General features: G+C 44.6%; 1 protein-coding gene across 1 annotated transcript in view; it reads right to left on the reverse strand.

The window, feature by feature from the left end:
* GLP2R (glucagon like peptide 2 receptor) overlaps positions 1 to 19,304 on the reverse strand; it is an 84,210-nt gene that overhangs the window by 32,979 nt on the left and 31,927 nt on the right. Inside the window, exons 6-8 of the mRNA XM_013006298.1 lie at positions 15,566 to 15,687; positions 4,269 to 4,375; positions 1,507 to 1,660 (exon numbers count right to left, since the gene is read on the reverse strand). Coding sequence (XP_012861752.1) covers positions 1,507 to 1,660; positions 4,269 to 4,375; positions 15,566 to 15,687 — 383 coding nt within the window. The remainder of the gene's footprint in view (positions 1 to 1,506; positions 1,661 to 4,268; positions 4,376 to 15,565; positions 15,688 to 19,304) is intronic.

The raw sequence follows: 19,304 nt of genomic DNA on the forward strand, positions 1-19,304 counted from the left end.
TTGTATGAGCCCCGATAAAATGATTTTTTTTTAAAAGATATAACATCTGGGGTCTTAAAGGCTTGAAGATAAACAAGCAGCCATCTAGCTCAGAAGCAACAAATCCCACATGGAAGAAGCACATCAGCCTGTGTGATCACGAGGTGTCAAATACACAGAACAACATCATAACCGAAGTAAATGGAGGGTGGGGCATGGAGTGGAGACCCAATGCCCATCTGTAGACAGTTAGACAACCCCTCACAGAGGGATCACAGGGAAGAAAGGAGCTAGTCAGAGTGCAGTGTAGCCCAGATGAAACACGGAACTTTGCTCTAGCTCTTTGGTGCTTCCTTCCCCCCACTATGATGACCTCAATTCTACCTTGCAAATCGGATTAGACCAGAACATGCACACTTCTGCAGATAAGAGCCTGAAACACAGGGAACCCAGGACAGATAAACCTCCCAGGGCCAACAATGAGAGTAGAGATATGAGGAGGATTGGGAGACGGTGTGGGGAGAAAGGGGGAATCGATCACAAGGACCAACCTATAACCCCCTCTCAGGGGAACGAACAATGGAAAAGTGAGTGAGGGGCGAGAGAGGACAATGCAAGATATGAAAATAATAATCTATGACTTATTAAGAGCTTGTGAGAGAGGGCAGGCGGGGGGTGGAGGGAGAAGAAATGGGGAGCTAAAATCAGGGGCTCAAGTGGGAAGAGAATGCTTTTACACTAATGATGACAACATATGTACAAGTGTGCTTGACACACTGGATGAATGTATGGATTGTGATAAAAGATGTAAGATCCACAATAAAAGTATTTAATAAAAGAAAAGAAAATGATGACAGCAACAGATGTGCTTGACACAATGTATGTATGTATGTATTGTGATAAGAGCTATCTGAGCCCCCAATAAAACGATTTACCTTTTCTATAAAAAGAAAAAAATTTTTAATGTAAACCTTGTTTGCTTTGTAAATATTCACTAAAAACACCATAAAATTTTATTATAGAAAGAAAGAGTACTGCAGGTTAATCTCCCTCTCAGACAGATAGTTGAGAAAATACTAAACAAAATACAGTATTAGAAAACCGGCTACAGCAATAGAAGAAAGAAGTATACAGCAAAATCTACTTGGAGTTGTTCCAGGAAAGCAAGGTTAGTTGAACAGTTTGTTGCATTCATTGGATAAAAGAAATCCAGCTCAATCGATGTAAATTTCACTGGGGAAAGGCTTTGCCATTTTAGAAAACAATATTTCTTTTTAAAAAATCAGATCGATGTATGCCAACTTCTTGATATACAAGGAAACTTCTCACCCAAAGACACCGAGCAGCGGCCGTGAATTCTTCCATTCTGATTTCCTTTTCTTGCTCAGCTCCGCAGAAGTTGCTGTTTACTCTAAGTCAGCCACATCCTCTCTAAGCAGAAAATCTTAGAACTCTCTTGTGCTCCTCAACCTCACCCCTCTGCCCTGTATCTCCCAGTACTGACCCACGGGTGACGAAGGGGCTTACCTCAGATATGTAGGACATCCACCCGTTCAGATCATCCGGTTTCCTGGTGTACGAGTTGTAGACAACCACATCCTTCACCAGCACAGCCAGGGCTCTCAGCATGAACGAAGCAAACATGTTCATGTGGATGTAGTTGCGTGTACAGTGGAGTTTTCTGTGCAAGGAGAAAGCCAAGCACCTTCCCTCAGAAAAGAATGCCTTGGACCAACAGGTGTGTCTGACACACCTGTGGACCAGAGGCATCACAGGAGAGGGTGGAGGTGTGGACACTGTCGGAAGGGTTGGCACCAACGTGACCCGAGGGTGCCCAGCAGCTCTGTGAGCAGACCTGAGCTACAGGGGAAGGGGCTGCCAATGCAGTGACAGCACTGGGAGGAGGTGGTGTTTCACCCATCATCCCAAAGCTCCTTGCCAGCCACTCACGAGTCAGGGTGTGAGAGGGCAGACCGAGACTGTGCCCGCTCTTGGGTGGAGAAGAGTCCCCGCCCTGACCAATGAGAGACGGAGCTATGGGGAGCCACAGGTGCTCCCTGGGGCGGGGGGAGATATGATGCTCTTTCTACCAAGGGGTAGCAGGCCCCACCCAAGGGTTACCAACACCATGGGTTACCACCCTGCGTGTCTCCAACCTTAGGGACACCACTGTTGTGCACCCATCACTAAGAATAGAATCCATCGTTGGCTCTGGGGATGTACCGCTAGGTTATAAAATTGTACTTTTCTCTGCCTAAGTTTCCTCATCTGCAAAATGGGGCTATGGGTAGCTTACACATGGATGGCAGATGCGACACACCAGATCATGTTCAGGTCCACTTACAGGTGGATGTCATTCTGGATATCCTGACGCCTTACAGCACTGCATGAGTGGTACCATCTGGGCTTTATAAAGTGGGGGGGGGGCAAAGGAGCAGGGTTAAGTCCCCTGTTCAAAATTCCATCTGTTATTCAGATGCAGCCAGTCTGGGGCCAAAGTATAATTCTCAGAGGCTTTACTGCTTCTGGCAACTGCACTTACCACAAAGGGCGGTGCGAGGATTGAATCAGTGAAGTGCTCATGTACTTACTGCTCTTGTTGTTAGTTGCCATGGGGTCAGCTTTGATGCGCGGAGACTTTAAGTAGACTAGACCTGGTACATAGTGCATGTCCAGTGAATGTCAGCTCTCACTGCCTCTCTCACACCCACCTGGAGCCTCTCCAAGGCTCTTTATCACGTCGGCTGATGTAACAACATGCATCCTCGCTCTCTGGACCAAGGACCTATTCCCACTCTGCTCCGAAAGCCCCATCTATGCCTCTGTGCAGCATGTGCTCCACTGGAGAGGACTCAAGGCTTCTCCACACTAGACTGAGGATATGCAGGTGCAGGGGCTGGGTGTCACTCTTACCAGCACCTGAGGCAAAATAGGCACCTGGCAGACACCTCAGGCTGAGCTGAAGTGACTTCCCCTGGCCTGGGTGTGGGATGAGGGGAAGCTGAATGGAGGAAGCCAGGAACAGCCAGTGAACCCCAGGCTGTGAGAGTCTCCCGTGACTCAAATGTGGCTCTCCCAGTGGGGTAGATGATCGTGACTCTGCCGTGGGATCTGTAGAACCTTCTGAGACTGTGGGGTCCAGGGAGTTCAGATCTGAGACTGGGAAAGCCCTACTGAAAGCTAGTCTGGAGTGAGCATCCAGGTCTCCATGTCCCCATCCAGATCCCTGCAGCCGTGACCAATAGACATTCTGCCACCTGCTGTACTCCGTTATGCTACTCCCTAGGTTGGCACCAAATGGACTCATAATTATCTCACCGGAGTGTTTTCTAAAACATGATTTAGTAAAATGTATGCAAGCTTTGGATTCTAAACAAGGGAATGTAGGGTGGCAACGTGCTCACGTTCTGAACGGTCCATTTGGTTTCCTGGTTCCATTACTTACCAGCTGCTGTGAGATCCTGGGGAAGTTATTCTATCTCTCCATCTTTCAGTTCACTGGCCTATAAACTGTGGTGATAATAGTGCTAACACCCTAGGTTTATGATGAGAATTAAATGACGTAATGAAGGACTTTGAACAGCGCCTGGCACAGAGTAAGCTCTTAAGTAATTGTTAGCTAATTGGAGCCAGAGGAATCTGGATTAATACCCCAGCGCTACCACTCACTCGATTGCCTTGAGGAACTCGCTTTATTTCTTCTTGTACAAAATAGTGCCTCTGATCGAATGGCTACAGAATGGCCTGTGATTTTTGTGGCTGTGATTCGGGACCAAGTTACCAGACCAGTTGCCACCACGTCTGTCCTGACTCGTGGAGATGCCACTTGGTTAGAGGAGAGCTGGGTGCAATAGGGTTTTTGGTGTCTGGTTTTCTGCAATCATATTACCAGGCTCTTCTGAGTATCTCTTGATGAGCATTGAACCTGTAACTGTTCAGTTAGCAGGCAAGCACTTCACCCAGGGACTCCTTGAACATGCAGGAGGTTACTGAATCCCAGAGACAGAGGCACAACCAGGAATCCCAGATCCAAGCTTTGGCTGTGCTGCTAACTGGGTTGGTGGCCTGAGGTAGCTCAATGGCCCTCAGTGGACCTTGGACACCCTTCTATCTCCCCTAATTAATCTGCTAAATGGAATGAATGAATTCCAGGTCCTTTCAGGTAGCTTGGAGCTCTGGTGATCCATGACATCATCCATCCTGGTCTTCTACTGCCTTCTAGAAGTTGCTAACAAGCTAATTCAATGGTGCGGGAGGCCTAAGCCTGTGTTTACAGTCGTTCCACTCACCGAAGAAACAGGAGGAGGGCTAGAGCCATGAAGAGGGAGACCAGAGAGAGGGAGTATCCCACCGTGTACGTCAGCTGTAAGGTTGACAGCAAGGCTTGATGTTCCACCTGAACACAGAGAAAGAGCAGGCATAACTACCACGCAGCTCTAGGCCCAGGAGCCTCCAAGAATCCAGGCACAGACTGAGGTCCCTAAATGTCTATCACCATTTCCTTCCCAGTCCTTGTTGCTAACCATGCAGCATAGCTCAGACTGCCTTTGGACACATCTCAGAGGCCAAGGAGCCTTGATGATCACAGAGCCCGTAGTTGTCCCACCTCCATGACTGGCCCACCAACTAGCATCGATGCGCCAGCGGTCACAATATGCTAGAGGACTTGTGTCTAGGACAAGTGTTTTGGGAATGAGAATCATCTTTGTCCTTGGAAAGCTTTCTCTGTAATTGAGGGTCTCTCTCTCTCTCTCTCTCTCTCTCTCTGATAGGGCCAGATTGGGATATTTTCTCTGGAGCTCATGATTGCTATTATCTTCCTTCAAGTCATGCCAATTCCTTGTTACCACCCCCATAGCATTATGATCCCCGGAGTCTTCAGTGGCGGGTTTTTAGAAGGCGCTGGCCTCGCTTTCTTCCTAGTCTCTCTCGCTGTGGAAGCTCCCCTGAAACCTGTTCGGCATCATAGCAACACAAAAGCAAGGCAAGTAGCTCACTGGCCAGGAATCGAACCTGTGTCTCCTCCATGGCAGAACTCTATCATTCTATCACTGAATCGCCAATGCCCTTGGAAGTTCCAGGATAGCCTGATCGTAAGCAGAAGACAACATTTGCTATGGGTCCGGGTCCACAGCAGTGGGTTTGGTATATTTGTTGACTTGTTTTCTTCTGTTAGTAAGTGGTTTCCCATTGAAGTTGAACTTTCTCACCCAATCCAACACTACTAAAACTGTTTCTAAATAATTTTTATATAAGAATACACAGTTCGTTTTTATTGCCTGTTGGCAATTTAAACTTCGCTGCATAGCTCCTTTACTGATGTACAGTCAACGGTATATAAAGTATAAAACATGATGAATTTTGACACATATGTATACACATACCTGTGGTATTGTTATTACAATCAGGATAATTAACCTCACCTGCAAAAGCTTTACTTCTGACCCTTTGTAATAAATCCACCAGGATCATCTGGGACAATCTCTCCCATTTAAAATCCTTAACCTAATCATATCTATAAAATCCCTGCTGCTATGCAAAGTAATAGATTCACTGGTTCTAAAGTTTAGAATGTCAGAAGCCATTATTCCAAACTTGTATCATGTCGAAGAAATTCCCTTCCACTCCTAATTGGGTGAGAGTATTTTATCATAAATGATTGCTAGATTTGGTAATATATTTTATTGTATCTGTTGAGATGATTGAATGGCTTTTCTTCTTTTAGTCTGTTAATATGATTGATTACATTGATCAATGTTCAAATGTTAAATCAACATTGAATTTTTTATTTTACTTCACTTGGGTATAATATATTACCAACATCATGTGTATAACAACAACAACAACAACAAAAGTCTGGGTCTTACATGTGTGCATAAGTGAGTGTGGTGAAGAAGGCTGATGGTACCCGGTTATTGAGAGATACAGCATCTGGGTCTTAAAGGCTTGACGCTAAACAAGCGGCCATCTAGCCCAGAAGCAACAAAGCCCACATGGAAGAAGCACATCAGCCTGTGTGACCACGAAAGGTCGAAGGGACCAGGTATCAAGCATCAAAGAACAAAAAAAATCATAAAATCATGAATGATGGGGAGTGCGGGGTGGGGACCCAAATCTGTAGGCAACTGGACATCCCTTTGCAGAGGGGTAGCGGGGAGAAGACAAATGACTCAGGGTGCAGTGTAGCATCGATGAAACACACAACTTTCCTCTTGTTCTTAAATGCTTCCCCTCCCCCACCCACTATCCTGATCCCAATTCTACCTTACAAACATGGTTAGACCAGAGGATGTACAGTGGTACAGATAGGAACTGGAAACACAGGGAATCCAGGACAGATGACCCCCTCAGGACCAGTGGTGAGGGTGGTGATACCAGGAGGGTGGAGGGAAGGTGAAGTAGAAAGGGGGAACCAATTACAAGGACCTTCTCCCTGGGGGATGGACAACAGTAAAGTGGATGAAGGGAGACGTCGGGCAGTGTAAGACATGATAAAATAATAATTTATAAATTATCAAGGGTTCATGAGGGAGTGGGGAGCAGGGAGGGAGGGGAAAAAATGAGGAGCCGACCCCAACACACCAAGTGGAAAGCAAATGTTTTGAGAATGATGAGGGCAACGAATGTACAATTGTGCTTGACGGAATGGATGTATATGACACAATGGATTTCGATAATAGTTGTATGAGCCCCCAATAAAATGACTGAAATAAAATTTTTAAAAATCTGGGGTCTTTTCATAAAGCCAATGCCCTGCTAGTGCTGGTGCTAGTGGGTAAGCAGTGGACTGCTAACCACAAGGTCAGTAGATCAAACCCACCAGCTGCTGCTCAGGAGAAAGAGGCTAGCTGATCCTTTAAAGATTCACCACCTCTGGCACCCTACATAGGTTGCTATGAGTTGGAATCCACTTGATGGTGTTACATTTGGGTTTAATGTCATAGAAGGGCCGGAGGAGGGAGAGAAGGGGTTGGATAGTGCTCTAGATTAAAGATACTAAAATGATGCTAAACTAAATGCAATAGATGAATCTGAATTAGATCCGGGCTCAGTGAGGGCAAGAGGAGAGATATACAACTTTGTTGGGAACAATTGGAACAATTTGAATACGGATGAGCCATTAAATAGTAATGATAGAATTACTATCAATTTTACTTAGTTGGGAGAAAGGTATTGGGGCACGTAGCCAAACTCACCGACATGGAGTCAATGCTGACTCATAGCAACCCTGTGGGTTCTGAGACTAACCGTTGGCAGGATGAGAAAACCCATACTGTCCCTCAGCTTAGGAGGGCGGCCCGCGTAGCAGAGTGGCCACGAGCTGGACTGCTAGCCACAAAGTCAGCTATTTGTAAACCACCAGCTGCTCCTCGGGAGGAAGATACGATTTTCTACTCCTGTAAAGAGTTACAGTATTTGACACCCAGAGGGACAGATCTACCCTGTCCTATAGGGTTGTTGTGAGTGGGCATTAACCCAATAGTAGTGCGTTTTTAAATATACATTTTTAAATTTTTAATCTTAGAGGTAAGTGATGAATATTTAGGGGTAAAATCTCACGTTATCTGAGATTTATTTTCAAATATATCAAAAGGAGACAAAGAGAAAATGCATGTGGTAAATGTTCGATTCTTTTCCCTAGCCAGAGGTTACTTAAGCATTTATTTTACGATTCTTTCAACTTCTTTATATGTTTGAGAATTGCTAAATAAAATGTTGAAAACATTATAGATGTATATGTTTGTATATGTTATAAATGATACTAAAAAATAAAACCATCAAATTACATATATTAAAATTATCTATGATAGATAAGGGGACTTTAAAGAGCTCGTGGAAAATGTACAATATTTTTGTTCCATTTTTTTCTCAGGAATGTTTTGAACCCCCTTCCTACATATGTTGATTCCATTCCAGATTGGAGAATAGAAATTATTTTTCCAAAGGATGAAGAAAAGAGTTTGAAATGAAGCAAGATAACGATTTGTCTATATAACTAAACACAATTCACTTGGAGGACAGACCCACGCCATAGTATTTTCAATTGCTTCATAGGCATGTGACGGTTGGACATGGAATAAGGAAGACCGAAGAAGAATGGATGCAAGTTGAATTACGATACTGATGAAAAGTATTGAACTCCCATGGACGGCCAAAAGAACAAACAGATCTACCTGTCTTGGAAGAAGCACAGACAAAATGCATCTTAGAAGTGATGATGGTGAGAGTGTTGTCAGGAGAGACCAGTCCCTGGAAAAGGACATCATGTTTGGTAAAGTGGAGGGGCAGCAAAAAGAAGCCCCTTCACTAAATGGATTGACACGGGGGTTGCAACAATGGGCTGAAGCATAGGGAACATCGTCAGGGTGGCTCGGAACTGGGCAGTGCTTCATTCTGGGGTACAGATGGTCACTATGAGCTGGGACTGACATGGCAACACCTCACAACACAAACTCAATTCCATACTGAAGGACGCAAGCATCGTTGATGCCTGCGTACTCACACACAGACACATTCTCCGTCTGCTTCAAAAGTGCCATTGCACCCCATGTGTCATTTGTTGAAAAACCATAACATTTTATTTGCCAAATTTCTGAAGGGCAAAGCTTTACTAACATTTGCCTTTTGGGGGCAAAATATCAACCCTCTAGTAGAAACACAGGTAAACATGGTCAGAAATTGTCGGGGGGGCGGGGGGGGTTGTTTGTTTTATTTAAGCATTTGAATTCTTGGAAATATGACTATTGCAAAGGGGAGGGGTTGGTCCTCATAGTCTTAGTTTTCCAGATAGCAAATCTTTTACTTCTTTTCTTGGAAAGCACGGTTTTCAAATCTCACCTTGCTGTCTCCTTCCGCTGGCTTGGGGATGGTGTTATCACAGGCTTGAGCCCAGAGGAAGGGACCAGGCAGACCACACGTGCCTGTCAATGAACTCCGGTTCTCAACTGAGGCTGCATATGAGCATCACCCGAGGCACGTTAGAGTCCTGTTTCATGCCTCAGCCTCACAACAGACCAGTGGAACCAGAATTTATGAAACCATTATTTACTGAGGATCCCTGGTGGCAGTGGGGTAGGCATTGGGCTTTTAACCACAGGGTTGACAGTTCAAACTCACTAGCTGATCTTCAGGAGATTTATGATCTTGTAAACCCTGTACAGCATTGTTGTGAGTCAGAATCAACTCAACGCCAGTGAGATGATGTGTGTGTGTGTGTGTGTGTGTGTGTGTGTGATGTAAAGGCATTTTGCATCATAGATCTAAGCCAGAGGTGAGGGAATGGGGAGAAGTTCAATATGACTATGATATTGCCTGTATCCTGGAGAAATTGAAGGTCCATGATGGAAGAAAAGAAATAAATACAAAGCAGTGGAGGTGGGGGTCTCAAAACATGTGTAGACAAATGGCATTAAAATATAATACATTCATAGACAAATGGAATTTAAAAATAATGGAATGGTTCCACCAACTCTTTGAAGCCCCTTGCGTACAATCTGCTTAATTCAAAACCTACAATGAGGCTAACTGACAAAAGTCTGGCCAATTCTTGAGATATGCTGAACCCAAGCCAAGCACCAGTGTCACTGAAATACCTTTAAGAAGTGTGACACAATGTTGTTGCTGTTAGGTGCCATTCGGTTGGCTCTGACCCATGGCGACCTTCTACACAACAGAACCAAACATTGCTCGGTCCTGTGCCATCCTCACAATTGTTCCTAGGAGCCCGTTGTTGACAATTCACGAGGCCGTCGGCATATGACAATGCTTCAAAGCTGGGCATAAGGGTTTCAGAGGCTACCTCCTTAAAGTGGGCAGCCAATTCCTCTCCCTTGTCTGTGCTTAGTCTGGAAGCTCCATTGAAACCCGTTCATTTTGAGTGACCCTGATGACATTTGAAAGGCCATAGCCTCTAGCATCACAGCAACACACCAACAACCTCAGTAGGACACACTGCCAGATGATGTCGCACATTAACACTGAATAATTCAATTGACCCAGATTAGATTATTAAAGTTAAAAACTAGAAGCAAGTCCCTACAGATGTGGAGGGTCCAATGGAAGTTTCTTCAGATGGGAAGCTAGCCTAGACTTGGATAGACTTGAGGGGCCAGTCAACACTCATCTGTTAGGTTGTTGTCCTCTTGTGGTGTGCCTGCTGCCATGATGCCGGAAGTGATGCCACTTGTGTTTCAAACACCACTAGGGTTATCCATGGATGACACCTTTTCTGAAGGCTACAACCTTCAGTATGAATTACACCTCAGCATAAGGAAAGCAGAAGTTCCCACAGCTGAATTAATAAATAACATCCTGATAAGGGGAATGCCCATGAGAGCAGCATTCAAAAAATCAAATGATGTACAATCATGTATTGCTCAGCATGCATGATATGTTATATACATTAAGATATTATGTGATATGAGCATTATCCCAACATACCTAACTCATGAGCAAATAGGATTCAATCCCTTTCCAATAGCTTCCCCTGATTTTGTGGAAAATAAATACTTCTCCTTTGCCTTTTGCTGCTGTGATTACCAGCACTGGAATTGTTGCACTTTAGAGCTATGATGTACTACGTACATGGTAATATTGACTAAAGAGAAAGGGGGAATCGGTCACAAGGATCAACCTATCACTCCTTCCCAGGGGGACGAACAATGGAAAAGTGGGTGAGGGGTGACAGAGGACGATGTAAGCTATGAAAATAATAATCTAAAACTTATCAAGGGTTTGTGAGGCACAGGGGGAGGGGGAAGAAATGGGGAGTTGATATCAGGGGCTCAAGTGCAAAGAGAATGCTTTGAAAATGATGATGGTAGCATATGTGCAAATGGGCTTGACACACTGGATGAATGTATGGATTGTGATTAGAGATGTAAGAGCCCCCAATAAAAGTATTTATTCTTTAAAAAGAAAATTAAAAGAGACAGCATTCAAGAAACATTCGATACATGAGGTTGGATGTTGCTGCCTATGGGCCCAATACACACTGTTACTTGGTAAATGATTTATTTGTAAGCAAAGAAAGTTAGCATTCCCTCATGAAGAGATCACTGAAGATATGCGTGCTATAGCAATGTGTGGTGAAGAAACTAGAAGGTGCCTGGCTATCAGAAAGAGGGTCTTAAAGGTTTGTTTTGAAATAAGCACCCATCTCAGGGAGCTGTCAACTAAGTCACATGGAAGAAGCACACTAGCCTGTGTGACCCAAGGATTGTAAATAATATGTTCCAAATCCAAAGGAGGGAGTGGTTTCAGAGTATCAAACTGTGAAGACCCAGTTTGCAGAAGGCTATGAATGACAGTAGAAGCCTAACATCCATGTGCAGGGTCCACCCATAGATAAAGCCTCTGGTCAGTCTCCTCTGAACCTAAGTGAGGGATGTGAATAGCCTTGTTAAGAGAGATGACTCACTACCATTGAGTCAGTGATGATGCTGACTCATAGCGACCCATAGGACAGGGTAGAACTGCCCCTGTGAGTCTCTTAGACTGCCACTTTTAAAGGGAATGGAAATTCCTGTCTTTCTCCTGAGGACCAGCTGGTAGTCTCAAACTGCCAACCTTGGGGATCCCAGCCCCACTTGTAACCACTCTGCCACCAGGACCCCATAGTCTATAGAGTTAGGTTAAAATGTAGCATCTTATTTGATCCCCCTTTTGATCCACTTAAAATATGTATCAATTTTTAAAAATTAAAAAGTGAAGGGGAAATACACATGGGTTCAGCCTCCAGTGAATCACCTCCAGTGAATCGCCTTGCTATCATGCACAGTGCATTAGAAATCAGAGTACAGCAGATGTAGTTCGGTTAAAAATTAATACTTTATCATTTGATCTCCCTGTTAAAGTTGTTCTACTTTTTAATTTTTCTTTCTTCTCAATTGAGGTTTTTCTCTACTTTATTTTGTTATTGTTAGCTTTGCTTGTTTTTCTTGTTTTTTTTTTAAATCATTTTATCGGGGCCTCATACAGCTTTTATCACAATCCATACCTACATCCATTGTGTCAAGCACATCTGTACATGTGTTGCCATCATCATTCTCAAAACATTTTCAAAAAATCATTTTCAAAGCATTTTCTTTTTACTTGAACCTATGGTACCAGCTTCTAATTCCCGCCCCCCACCCTCCCTTCCTCACAATTTATAATTTTTTTTCATGTCTTACTCTGTCCAATGTCTCCCTAAACCCACTTGTCTGCTGTCCATCCACCAGGGAGGGGTTATATGTAGATCCTAGTGATCAGTTCCCCCTTTCTCCCCCCACCTTTACGGTATCACGACTCTCATTATTGGCCCTGAGGGGTTTATCTGTCCCAGATTCCCTGTGCCTCCAGCTCTTATCTGTACCAGCTTATATCCTCTGGTCTAGCCGGATTTCTAAGGTAGAATTGGGATAGTGATAGTGGGGGAGGAGGGAGAAGCATTAAAGAACTAGAGGAAAGTTGTATATTTCATCAGTGCTACACTGCACCCTGACTGGCTCATCTTCTACCTGTGACCCTTCTGTAAGGGGATGTCCAACTGTCTACAGATGGGTGTTGAGTCTCCATTCCGCACTCCCCCTCATTCACAATGTTATGATTTTTTGTTCTTTGATGCCTGATACCTGATCCTATCGATACCTCATGACCACACAGGCTGGTGTGCTTCTTCCATGTGGGCTTTGTTGCTTCTCAGCTAGATGGCCGTTTTTTATCTTCACGCTTTTAAGACCCCAGATGATACATCTTTTGATAGCCGGCCACCACCAGCTTTCTTCACCACATTTGCTTATGCACCCATTTTGTCTTCAGTGATCATGTCAGGAAGGTGAGCATCATGGAATGCCAGGTTAATAGAACAAAATATTCTTGCATTGAAGGAGTACTTGATAGAGGTCCAATGTCCACCTGCGACCTTAATTCTAAACCTATAAATATATGTACATAGATCTATTGCCCCATTATCAAATATAAATAATTTACATATGTACATACCTGTATTTAAACCTCTATAAATGTCCTTTGCCTCCTAGTTCTTGCCTCTATTTCCTTTTGCTTTCCTCTTGTCCCACCATCATGGACCTTCATTTGGGTTTCATTAATTCCTCTCGGTTACATTGCCCTTGATCAAACCCTATCCGGCCTTCTGCTCCCTCATTGCCATTGATGTTAGATCACTTGTTGTTCTCTTGTCCCTGGGTTTCTTAACACCCCTTTTCTTCCCCATGCCTCCCCCTTTCCCATGTCCCCCTGGAACCATCAATCCCATTGTTTTCTCCTCCAGATTGTTTATCCCGCCTATCTTATCTAGATAGACCTGCAGAGATAATAATATGCATACAAAAAATAAGACAGCAAAACAAAGCAACAAAAGAAAACAAAATAACAATGACGACATAAAAAGAGAAAGTCTGTAAGTAGTTCCAAGTCTACATGTTAAAACCATTAGGAGTGTTTTCCTGTTGAGTCTGATGGGGTGCCATGCCCTGGCCCCATCATCATTTTCAAAACATTTTCTTTCTACTTGAACCCTTGGTATCAGCTTTTCATTTTTCTCCTTCCTCCCTCATGAACCCTTGATAATTTATACATTATTATTATTTTATCATGTCTTACACTGACCAATGTCTCCCTTCACCCACTTTTGTGTTGTCCATCCCCCAGCGAGAGGGTTGTATGTAGATCATTGTGATCAGTTCCCCCTTTCTCCCTCCACCTTACCCTTACCCTCCTCATACCACCACTCTCAATATTGGTCCCAAAGGGTTTATCTATCCCAGATTCCCTGTGTTTCCAGCTCTTATCTGTACCCATGTACATGATCTGGTCTAGCCAGATTTGTAAGGTTGAATTGGGGTCATGATAGTTGGGGGCGGGGGAAGCATTAAAGAACTAGAGGAAAGTTGTATGTTTCATCAGTGCTATACTACATCCTGACTGGGTCGTCTCCTCAACGTGACCCTTCTGTAAGGGGATGTCCAATTGCCTAGAGATGGGCTTTGAGTCTCCATTCCACACTCCCCCTCATTCACAATGATATGATTTTTTTGTTCCAAGTCTTTGATGCCTGATACCCAATCCCATCAACACCCCATGATCACACAAGTTGGTGTGCTTCTCCCATATGGATTTTGTTGCTTCTCTGCTAGATGGCCACTTGTTTAGCTTCAAGCCTTTCAGACCCCAGACACTATATCTTTTGATAGCCAGGCATCATCCGTTTTTCGTATGTTTTTCAGGATATGAAATCCAGGATGAATGAATCTATAGGGACAGTAACTGGATTAGTGGTTTCTTGGGAGTATGGCAGGAGAGTTTGGTGGGAAATAAGGAGTTGCTAGCAGAGTACAAGAAAGCAGAAAAAGTTCTAAAATTGATTTTGGCAATGATTGTACAATTCTTCTTGGTATGGTTAAACTACCTAACTGTATGATATGTAGATTGTGTCCCAATAAAGCTATTTTAAGAAAGATAGGTGGCATTAAAATAAAATTAAAAGTACGCTATAGTATATCCATAAGCCAGAAACATAGGCATTTATAATTACTATCACGACATATACAGTGAACCCTCGCCACTTCGCGCTTCGACTTCTGCGGCTTCACTCTATCACAGTTTTTGCGTAACAGCGCATGCTCTGTCATTACTGCCACTGATTGGCTCATACTGTACACGCTTGATGCCATAAATAATATAATAAATAATAAATGATAATTGTAACGTCCAAAATGTTTTACTGTATTTTCCCTTTTTCGTTTAATAAATTGGGTAATACGAGTGTAATGGTGACTAAAGGGTGTTTTTTCAGGTCCTCTATGCTCTAACTACAAAAATATTTGATTTACAAATAAGGAATCCTACTTCGCGGAATTTCATTTATCACGGTAGGGTCTACAACCGATTAACCGCGATAAACGAGGGTTCACTGTATATTTTATGTGTACTGTATGGTTATATAAGTAGCCCTGGTGGTGATGTAATGGATTACACAGGTCAGTAGTTTGAACCTATCAGCCACTCTCTGGGAGAAAGATGAGGCTTTCTACTCTCATAGGAATTTACCATCTGAAATCCACAGGGGCACTTTTACTCTGTCCTACTGGGGTGGCTATACGTCAGAATTGACTTGGTGGCAATGAGTTTGGGGTTTGGGTTTTTTTTTTCTTTGAGTCCCTGGGTGGTGTAAAGAGTTAAGTGTTTGGTGACAAGCACAAGGTGTTGGTAGTTCTAAATCACCCTGAGATGTCTCAGGAGAAAGGCGTTAACAATCTGCTTCCTTGAAAGTCCAACGGGGGTGGGGGTGGGGGGTGGAGGGCAGGGTGCAGTTGGGGGGCACTGTTCTACCCTGAAGCATTTGAGGCTGTCATGAGTCAGTGTTGACATCATGACAACTGGTTGGTTGTTTGTTTAATTTGGTTTCATTGAGCCAACCCAGGGGCCTAACACAAGGGTTGGAGTTCTGTGTGACCCTGGACTGTTCTGAGCAGAACTGGAGGCAGTCCCACTGATGGCAGGTTCTTGGTCTGGCCCCAAGGCCAATAGTGACGGAGGGTAGCTTGGGATCCCAGTACCTCATGACCAGGCAGAGAAGACTCACATTCTTCCTGAAGCTGTGGCTCTCGTCGCATTCCGAGTCATCCTGCCAAACACGTGTGGTGTTCTCCCTTGTCTGCCAAGCACCCTGAGCCAAGCAGCGTCTGTAGGCCCTTCCTGAGCTCTCTGAAAGTAAACAGAGCTTTAGCGGAAAGGTCATAGCACGAAGGCCTGCCCAGCCTGCCGACAGGCTTCTACTCGCACCCCCTTGCTGTGGAAAAACCCATGGCTCCGGGCTCTTCCTTTCCGTTTGGGGTGGGGGGGTGTGCTCATTAGACGCCCGATTGCTTATTTGGGATGGGAGAAAGCACAGCGGCCTGTGAACATCCTCACACACCATGATCCACTCATGTCTGCTGTTTACCCAGTCCCCGGAATCAGAGCAATCCCTGGGGACTTCAAACCAGAAACCAAGCTCACAGCCTCGGAGGCCAGGTCGACCAGTAGGATGCCGACTACAAGCCAGGGTACAACAGCCCTGCCTGGGTTTCAGAGACTGGAACTCTTTACTGGAGTCGAAAACTCCTTCTCTCTCCATCAGAGGCTAGTGGCCTCCAACTGCTGACCTTGCGTTCATGGCCCTAAGGTAAGGAGCATGGCCTCTAGCCTCTTTCTGATGCTCGCAAGGTGAGGTCGTGAAGGAAACGGCAGTGGGCATGAGGTGACTGAAACTCAAAACTCATGCCATCGAGTCAATTCCAACTCATGGTGAGGCTACAGGGCAGAGTAGCACTGCTCCATACTCTTTATGGGAGTAGAGAGCCTCATCTTTCTCCCATGAGCAACTGGTGGTTTAGAACTGCTGACCCTGTGATTAGCAACCCAAGGTGTAACCACTGTGCCACCAGGGCTCTACTTCCCACCAGCTTGGTGGCCTGGGGTCTGGTCCTCCCACTACGTGAGCCATCAAGAACTGGAGCGGAGACTGGGCCATCCTTCACAGTCTCTGTCATCCTCCAGAGACCTTCCAGGGTGGGAGGATCAAATGAAAGCCTGCTCTCCAATCCTTCCTCCGCTGTCGCGCAGGCCTGGTTTATTCGAGGTGCCCTCCGGGAATCCCCTCCCATCTGAAGGGCTAGGGGTGGGATTTGCCAAGGAGTCCCAGCTATGTCTGGCAATTTCCTGGTCCTGGGCATAGAGGGCAAACAATAGCAATTTATTTACTTATTTATTTTACTTTTCCTTGTGGTTGGCCTTATCTCTTTACTAAACTTCATTCGGCCGTTGGTTAAACTTTCTCCCTTCTTAAAGTGTTGACTAAAACATCACCTTGCCATGAGGACATCTCAGCCCACCATTTTCCAATTGCAGTCCACTCTCCCCCTCCAGTATTCCCATCGCATCCCAGACAGCTTCTCACTCTGACCTTCACAAATGCTTACTTTGAAAGGCATTCTTTCCCCCGTCCTAAATAGATGATAAGCCCTTTTGAGAACTTTTAGAGAATACCAAAAAAGAAGGAGCGAAGAAGTCAAGAGGCATAGAGCTGATCACTCAAAGGGAATGCCTATTAGCATTTGGGTGCTCCTATCATTCTTTTTCTTTCTTTAACAAGAGATTTTTGTAGGAAGCCCTGGTGGTGTAGGGGGTTATGAGTTGGCTTGATGGCCACATGGTGAGCAGTTCGAAACCACCAGTCGTTTATCGGGAGAAAGACGAAGCTTTTTACTCCCCTAAAGATTGATAGACTCTGAAACCCACATGGCCAGTTCTACTCTGTCCATAGGATTGCTGTGAGTCGGAATCAGCTTGATAGCAATGCATTTGGACTTTTTAATATAATTGCAATTTTCACACAATGAGATGATAGTGTATATATACATATTTTATTCTGCCCTTAACAAAATTTTTTCATTGATTTTAAATATATATAGAGAGAGCACAACACTCACCAAATCACAAGTTTTGACATGTAGAGTTCAATGATACTAATTACATTATTTGCAGTCACTTTTAGACTTATGCATGAATAATCATAGTGTCCATATACCTGTCCACCTGGCATCTCTGCTAAGGTCTCTAATCAACATCACAAATAACACATCCCAAACCAAACTCTTCTCACAATTTGATCCACACATGTATTTTCCACCTTAAGTCAAAACCAAATTCCCTGCCACCATGCCAATTCTGACTCATAGCAGTTATATGTAGGGTTTCTGAAATTGTAAGCCTCATCTTTCTCCTAAGGTACAGTTAGTGGCTTTGAACCACTGATCTTGAAGTTAGCATCCCAATTCCTAATCCACGGTGCCATCAGAGATTCTTATTTTCCACCCACGCTCACTGTTATCAAGTCAATTATAACTCACAATGACCCAAATGATAGAGTAGAACTGCCCCTGTGGGTTTTCGAGACTGTAACTCTTTATAGAAGTAGAGAGTTTCATCTTTCTCCCAAGGAGTGGCTAGTGGTTTTGAACTGCTGACCTTGAGGTTAGCAGGCCAACACATAACCCACTGTGCCACCAGGGCGCCCTTTATTTTTCATATAAGTGATGGTAATTCATCTTTCTAGTTCCTTTGGTCCCAGACCTGACACTCATCTTGGTCTTCTCGGTCTCTCATACCTTCATCTGGTCCATTGGCCAATCCCATCATCTCTACCTTCCCAGAAATCCAGAATCTGAACACTCCCTTTTCCATCCTGCTATCACTCAACAGTCAGGATATCTCACCTGGATTATTGCCAAGGCCTCCAATGCCCTTGCCCTCAGTCTGTGGTTAAGCTGACAGTCAGAGCAACCCAAACAAATGTCAGTCATGTATGTCATGCCTCTGCTAAAATTCTTCCAAGTGTTGCACAAGAGCAAGTCCAAGTCCTTGAAGAATCTCGTCTTACAAAACCCTGTAGGCTCTGAGCCCCAGCACCCTCTGACCTGCGCTGCCGCGGCTTCTCCCCCCTCTCTGTCACCACGCCCCATCTCCACTGGTCTTGTTCTTCACGAAACACACTGGGTGTGCTCCCCACCTCGGGTGTGCCCTCCCTTTGAACATCATTCCGCTGTTGGTTGAACTTTCTCCCTTCTTAAAGTGTTCACTAAAACATCACCTTGTCCTTGAGGACATCTCAGACCATCCTTTTCCAATTGCAGTCCACTCTCCCACTCCAGTATTCCCATCGCATCCCAGACAGCTTCTCACTATCGTTCAGATCTTGTGACTGGCACCTTCCACACCCTCTTAAAACTCACATCCTCTTGAACCCACCTGGATCTCCAGGGAACAGCTCTCTAAAGTATGCCCCTAAGGGTCTGTGGTAGTTACATAATTTCGAGTCAATTTGAAGATATAAAAGTGGAGGGGTGGCGTCTAGTCTGTCAATCAGGTCACCGCCCGATGGTAGCTCCTGATGGGCATGGCCTTCTCATAAGGAGGGTCCTAGGAAATTCCCCTCTCTCTCTGCCTTCACCTTCATGCCAGGAAGTCATGCGGAAGCCTGCACCAGGCCTGGAGATGCTTCCACCATCATTGGATGCACACAACTCGGCACCCACCAGCCTGTGATCTTCCTGCATTTTTGCATCATTGCATGTGGGACTCGGAAGAGGGACTTATGGACTAGTATCTGAGTGATGGACTGGGCTGGGATGTTTTCTGGGCAATTAGTTCTTGATATAAAGTTCTTTCTTACACATATATGAGTGTCACCGATTTGTTTCTCTAGTCAATCTGGCCTAACACACTGTCCCACCCAGAAAATTGACCGTCACCTAAATTCTCTGCACTAGAGACCGCAAAAC

The sequence above is a fragment of the Echinops telfairi genome, unplaced genomic scaffold (assembly GCF_000313985.2).
Source record: "Echinops telfairi isolate 266 unplaced genomic scaffold, ASM31398v2 ScPeMD7_2010;HRSCAF=2546, whole genome shotgun sequence".
NCBI classification, from domain to species: Eukaryota; Metazoa; Chordata; class Mammalia; order Afrosoricida; family Tenrecidae; genus Echinops; species Echinops telfairi.